The sequence below is a fragment of the Nansenia antarctica genome (assembly GCF_963989245.1).
Source record: "Nansenia antarctica genome assembly, chromosome: 1".
NCBI classification, from domain to species: Eukaryota; Metazoa; Chordata; class Actinopteri; order Argentiniformes; family Microstomatidae; genus Nansenia; species Nansenia antarctica.
Genome location: NC_137674.1, coordinates 89,774,642 through 89,782,284, shown reverse-complemented (window position 1 = coordinate 89,782,284; position 7,643 = coordinate 89,774,642). Strand labels below are relative to the sequence as shown.

The 7,643-nt window shown below is 45.0% G+C and overlaps 1 protein-coding gene across 1 annotated transcript in view; it reads right to left on the bottom strand.

Moving 5' to 3' along the window:
- Positions 1–2,558: 2,558 nt before the first annotated feature.
- The window catches only part of gbe1b (glucan (1,4-alpha-), branching enzyme 1b), a 70,108-nt gene continuing 65,023 nt past the window's right edge, over positions 2,559–7,643 (bottom strand). The window contains exon 16 of the mRNA XM_080548906.1: positions 2,559–5,420. Coding sequence (XP_080405032.1) covers positions 5,358–5,420 — 63 coding nt within the window. The 3' untranslated portion in view covers positions 2,559–5,357. The remainder of the gene's footprint in view (positions 5,421–7,643) is intronic.

Genomic DNA, 7,643 nt, shown 5'->3' with positions numbered 1-7,643 from the left:
GAAGAATCAGCATGGCTCAGTCACCAGTCACCAGAGTCAGCCGAGAGGAGCAGGTCATTAGTCCCCTTCAACAGGGCAGACTCTGTGCTATGGCCAGCTCTAAAACCGGACTGGAATCTTTCCAATATGTTATTTTGGTCCAGGTAGGGCAACAATTGGCGGAGAATGACCTTTTCGAGAATTTTTTACTGGAATGGGAGTTTAGAGGTCTAGGGTTGCTAGGTAAAGCCCTAAATTGGGCTTTTTTAGGAGGGGCTGGACCACTGCGGGCGTAAAGCAGGTTGGAACAGTGCCAGTGGACAGAGAGCTGCTGATAACAGAGAGGATGCTGGGATCATCCTTCAGGAGAGCAGTGGGGGTGATATCAAGGGGGCAGGTTGTGGATTTCATGTATCAGTAACACTCACCAAGTACAAAGCAGGAGGGCAGACTATACAGTGAATCAAAAACAAAAAGTATTTAGTGATCCTAAAACTGTTGTTTGCTATATTGAGTGGGCTCTTCAACACTTAAACTTAAACTAAAAAAGGAAAACAGTAATAAAAAGATGTTACGGTCATTTTCGCGACTTCACGATTCCCTACTTGTTTCCGATCTCTTTCACCAGACCGTGTGATACACGATTTAGCAAAGCATAGTTTGCAGTCTGCTCGACTTTTGTCGTCATCATCGCTTATCCTAAAATATCTCCAAACTGCTGACATTGCTCCTCGTCGTACTCCACGAGTACGAGTACATGAGCTCAGCATGGGGTACGAGTACTGGTATGGCTAATCACTATCCAATTAGATCTGTGGAACTTGGAGTTGACTTTGGAAACAACCTAGCAACTGTACAATGCAACCTAGCAACGGCATACCAAACGAATGAACAGACTGTGGAAACTGCGTATGAAATGGATGCACAGACAGAGCAGGTACAGGTGTTGATGTCTGAGCAGGTAGAGGTGTTGATGTCTGAGCAGGTAGAGGTGTTGATGTCTGAGCAGGTACAGATGTTGATGTCTGAGCAGGTAGAGGTGTTGATGTCTGAGCAGGTACAGATGTTGATGTGTGAGCAGGTAGAGGTGTTGATGTGTGAGCAGGTACAGATGTTGATGTCTGAGCAGGTAGAGGTGTTGATGTGTGAGCAGGTACAGATGTTGATGTGTGAGCAGGTAGAGGTGTTGATGTCTGAGCAGGTACAGATGTTGATGTCTGAGCAGGTACAGATGTTGATGTGTGAGCAGGTACAGATGTTGATGTCTGAGCAGGTAGAGGTGTTGATGTGTGAGCAGGTACAGATGTTGATGTCTGAGCAGGTACAGATGTTGATGTGTGAGCAGGTACAGATGTTGATGTCTGAGCAGGTACAGATGTTGATGTCTGAGCAGGTAGAGGTGTTGATGTGTGAGCAGGTACAGATGTTGATGTCTGAGCAGGTACAGATGTTGATGTCTGAGCAGGTACAGATGTTGATGTCTGAGCAGGTACAGATGTTGATGTCTGAGCAGGTAGAGGTGTTGATGTCTGAGCAGGTAGAGGTGTTGATGTGTGAGCAGGTACAGATGTTGATGTCTGAGCAGGTACAGATGTTGATGTGTGAGCAGGTACAGATGTTGATGTCTGAGCAGGTACAGATGTTGATGTCTGAGCAGGTAGAGGTGTTGATGTGTGAGCCGGTACAGATGTTGATGTGTGAGCAGGTAGAGGTGTTGATGTGTGAGCAGGTACAGATGTTGATGTCTGAGCAGGTACAGATGTTGATGTGTGAGCAGGTACAGATGTTGATGTGTGAGCAGGTAGAGGTGTTGATGTCTGAGCAGGTACAGATGTTGATGTCTGAGCAGGTAGAGGTGTTGATGTCTGAGCAGGTACAGATGTTGATGTCTGAGCAGGTACAGATGTTGATGTCTGAGCAGGTAGAGGTGTTGATGTCCTGAGCAGGTACAGGTGTTGGATCAGAAGTTACCTGGCTGTGGAGGGGGAAGGTGCTGTCACGGTTTCACCCCCTCAGAACAGAACCTGCGGCCTTCCTTTAGAGGATAACTCACCATGCTGCTGTGTGACGACCAGCGGCCAAACACAACCTGGAAATCACAACCACATCCCGGAGAAACGAGGATACGTGACCCCCCCGGAGTCCACCTGGAGAGGAAGTGTCACATCGCCAACAAGCAATGAGGAGATCCAGCTGTGACACTGTCACATGACCAGACGTGTTCAACTGACATTCAACAAGGTCCAGTTAGAGAACATGTCCTCCAGCTAAGGTCCGGAACATCATCATGTCTAGCTTGCGTAATGATTCAGTGCCATACATATATACAGGTGCATCTAAAAACATGTCAATATCATGGAAAAGTTAATTTTCCGTAATTTAATTTAAAAAGTGACACTTTGCTCACTTGCTGAGGTGTCAGGGAAGCCAGGCTGTTTTGATAGACTTCAGCAAACAAACGAAGAATAGTAGAACACACACACACACACATACACACACACACACACACACACACACACACACACACACACACACACACACACTCATACACATACACATACACATACACACACACGTCAGGGGTTTGATCAGTTTAATTGAATTTATGACTTTTTTCAACAATTATTGGGTTTGTAAAACAACAGCTGACAATAACAAAACCACTAAACTGCATAACAGAAACAGAAAGTACAGACAGTTGTGTCAAAGGGACAAAGATGTGACAGGGTCTGGTGAAAAGGGCCTCATGTCTGCAATCCTTACCAGCATTTAAACAAGTATCTTGTTCAGCGATTATTACTTAAAAATGACCCTAGCCCTACCTGAGGACGTTTAACCAGACCCCGTCACATGTTTACATCTGAAGGCTGAGAGACGAGGAGTTAGCTGGGCACCACATTTGATTTGACCTTAAACTTGACCAAAATCAGACATATTTTGTTATTTTCTATGCTTCGGCAATACCCTTTACCTAGCGATTATTAATTATATATATATATAATTATTGTATTCCAATGGGGTATATCTATTTTGGAACCAAATATAGTATGCAACAATATTCTGCAGACTATCAGCTGCCTGAATTCAGTGCTCTGATTACATGAGATGAACATTACTGGTATATTAATGACATGCATCATCCCCATAGCTGCGTTAGTTCATATTTGACACATTGCACGACACACCCAAGGTAAAATAAAATAGTATTCAAGGCAGCTTCTTTTTTTGTTCAAACATATTATATTATTATTATAATTTCAACAAAACAATGCTGAAGTGCAGGAACACAGTGATGTCCTAGTATTCAAGTGCAACACTCTCTCTTCTGTTAAACCTTTTTAAATATAACACATGACAAATATACTGTACATAGTAGATGGAGCCACATTATTAAATAACATTATTGGCATTTAAATAGATAATCCTAACCGTTAAATTAAGTGCATGTGTAAAACAAGTGCATGTGTACTTTTATAGAAATAGAAACACCAATCAAAAACAATAATACTTATAATAATACTCATCTAAAATCATCATGTTACTGCTGTCATGTTATTGTTGTTTCTCTGGGTCACAATTAGTCAACTGTTGCAGGTGAGACAGCAAGGCTGGGAAAGATAGGCTGGAATTATACTGGATGGATGGATGGAGGGAGGGAGGGAGGAATGGATGGATGGATGGAGGGATGGATGGGTGGGTGGAGGGAGGGAGGGAGGAATGGATGGAGGGAGGGAGGGAGGAATGGATGGATGGAGGGAGGGATGAAGGGAGGAAGGGAGGGACGGAGGGATGGATGGATGGAGGGAGGGATGGAGGGAGGGAGGGATGGATGGAGGGAGGGACGGAGGGATGGATGGAGGAAGGGAGGGAGGGAGGGAGGGTGGGTGGATGGATGGATGGATGGATGGAATCAGTGGTGTTAGTAGTTGGGTGAATGATGGATAAGGTTTTCAGAAGTGCAAAAAGTTAAAAAGTTAAGTGATGTAGAACACATTCTCCATTAATAATATAGTTTAGATTTTGCACCCAAAGATGTGTTTCTTTACAACAGAATTCTGGTTGTATGAATGATTATTTTAACAGTTTTAAACAGTTAAAACAGGCACATGTTTAGCTACCTATGTGAGAACTTCACCTTGAGCTTGAACTTAGCAATATAAGAATTCATAATAAATATATCTTTCTAAAATATTTCAAATGTTCAGTGTGTTTTAGCGGTTGTACCGAATGATGTGATATTTGAGGACATTCATAACAGGGAGCGGAAAAGTGCATTTATCAAACAATTAAGAGAGAGCTGGCTACATTCCTTCTCACTCAGAGGGTTTGCTGCAGGGGTCTTAAATGATGTCACATGATGATTAGCGGTTGATTTGATCCAAAATGGTGCCTTGAAATTGGTTGCTCCGAATGACATCAGTGAAATTAATTTTTCGTGACAAAAGTGATTTGAGGAAAGCAAACATTTCTACATAAAAATCCTTAACCATTTTGCAGTATATTGTTATAACCCCTTGTAAAATCATGCCAGAATGTTTATATAATAGTTGTAATATCATTTTAGATATTTTAATGGCACATTAGCTGGTTGCATTTGTGTACCGAATTACTTTTCAACCCTTTAAAGAGCTGAAAGTGCCTGAATTTGTAACAAATCACCATAAACTCTTTGTGTCAATAAAGGAGAGCAAATAGTGTTAGTTAACATAATGTATATATTATTAATATATTATATTTATATATTATTATTATTAATATATATTATTAATTATATATATATTAATTGTTAATTTTAGAAAATATTACATTCGGACACAAAATGCACACGTCACGTCATTGACCCAGTTATACTGTACTGTATGGATGGATGGATGGATGGAATCAGTGGTGTTTATACTGGATGGATGGATGGATCAGTGGTGTTAGTAGTTATACTGTACTTTATGGATGGATGGATGGATGGATGGATGGAAGGAATCAGTGGTGTTTATACTGGATGGATGGATGGATGGATGGATCAGTGGTGTTAGTAGTTATACTGTACTGTATGGATGGATGGATCAGTGGTGTTTGCAGTTGTGCTGTACGGCCATTGAGGAAGGCCAGAGTGGGTTGGCGGCCCTTCCTACATGTGATGACGTCCTGAAGCAACACAACATCTGGACGGTTCCAGGTGGTCTGTGGAAGGTCAGGAGAAGCACAGTGGGTTCCATTAAAAAGCTGAAGGCCAGAAGGAGTCTGCAGTGGTGGAGCTCTGAGGAGGAGGAGGTTAGCTAGAGGCCTCCATGCCTGGTACCTGCCTCCCCGGAGGAGGGGGTTAGCTAGCACAAAGCTGGGCTGGGGTCTACATGCATGGTACCTGCCTCTCCAGACCTCCTCTAGTAACAATAATTTATCTCCTCGTTGGCCAGGATGATCGCTGTCCTGCAGGGGATGTAGACCTAGGAGAGGGGGAGGATAGAGAGAGGCCGTCAGGAGAGGGGGAGGAGAGAGAGGGAGTCAGGAGGGTGTAAACCTAGGAGAGGGGGAGGAGACACAGGAACAGACACAGACACAGACACAGACACTCACACAGACACTCACACTCACACTCACACTCACACTCACACTCACACTCACACTCACACTCACACTCACACTCACACTCACACTCACACTCACACTCACACTCACACTCACACACACACACACACACACAGTGGTGGCTGATTAAATAGTTACAGTGGGAGAGTCTGCAGAGAGCTGAAGAGAGACGCAGGTCTTAATGAGTCTCTGCACCTGTTTAGACTGAAGCTGCTCCACCATGTGACCTGGCTGGACACCAACACATCCTACCTCCACCATGTGACCTGGCTGGGTACCAACACCTCCTACCTCCACCATGTGACCTGGCTGGGTACCAACACCTCCTACCTCCACCATGTGACCTGGCTGGACACCAACACCTCCTACCTCCACCATGTGACCTGGCTGGACACCAACACCTCCTACCTCCACCATGTGACCTGGCTGGACACCAACACCTCCTACCTCCACCATGTGACCTGGCTGGACACCAACACCTCCTACCTCCACCATGTGACCTGGCTGGGTACCAACACCTCCTACCTCCACCATGTGACCTGGCTGGGTACCAACACCTCCTACCTCCACCATGTGACCTGGCTGGGTACCAACACCTCCTACCTCCACCATGTGACCTGGCTGGACACCAACACCTCCTACCTCCACCATGTGACCTGGCTGGGTACCAACACCTCCTACCTCCACCATGTGACCTGGCTGGGTACCAACACCTCCTACCTCCACCATGTGACCTGGCTGGGTACCAACACCTCCTACCTCCACCATGTGACCTGGCTGGACACCAACACCTCCTACCTCCACCATGTGACCTGGCTGGGTACCAACACCTCCTACCTCCACCATGTGACCTGGCTGGGTACCAACACCTCCTACCTCCACCATGTGACCTGGCTGGGTACCAACACCTCCTACCTCCACCATGTGACCTGGCTGGACACCAACACCTCCTACCTCCACCATGTGACCTGGCTGGACACCAACACCTCCTACCTCCACCATGTGACCTGGCTGGGTACCAACACCTCCTACCTCCACCATGTGACCTGGCTGGGTACCAACACCTCCTACCTCCACCATGTGACCTGGCTGGACACCAACACCTCCTACCTCCACCACAACAACAACAATAGAGAGACAAACTCAGAATCAGTCTGTGAAACAGAGCGGTAGCTATCCCCGACTGTTAGCACCGCGACCAGGGGCAGACGTGCTAATTAACAACTCATTACTGACACACACACACACACACACACAGAGAGTGACAACCACACACACATTATGTAGACGATGCTGGCAGCGCATTCAGAACTCAGAGCTGTTCTACTGTACAACGTCGTAAAACCTTCTCTGCCACAAACATAACGGTGTTATTATCATTATTCTGGTTTATTTGGCAGGGACATTTTTGCACATCAAAGAATGCACCAGAATTAGCCGAGAAGGCTAGGGTTTCATCCGTAGTCCCTGAACAATAACATGTTGTACGGTAATGTACTACATGAATACACAATCCACGTAATCACATTAATCCGACTATAAGAAAGTTACCAAAGGAGTCTATATGCAGTATGTGCTCTGTATCTATGAGCTCTGAAACACCCAGGCCAGTCATCCCTGGGAAGAGCTCTGTGTCTGCCTGCTGAACGCCCTGGCTACTCTCCAATTAGTCTTTTTTTTTAGGTGTTTAACACTAGAACACAGTGAGTAAAGAAATATGTTATATCTTTGAACTCGATCAAATTTCAGGACCCTCCTTTCATTACTTTTCCTAGATATGTGCGTTCTACCACCCAGTATCCTTACATTTTCTAAATCACATCAGGATAAGCTAGTATGAAGATATTTAGCAGTTTTTGTGTGGAGGAAGCAGGCTAATTTACAAGCGGCCAACTAGTGGTCGTTGTGTGTAAATAGCAGCTTGAGCATTGTAAAGAGGCTGTCATTTGACCCCCGAGGCGGCTCTTTTAGTTGGTAAAAAAGGCACGGGTGTTCTAGTGTTTAACACAAAATCTTCTGCAGACACTCAAGAGGCGGCGAGATCTCAGTAAACAAGATGAGATGAGATGAGATGAGAACAG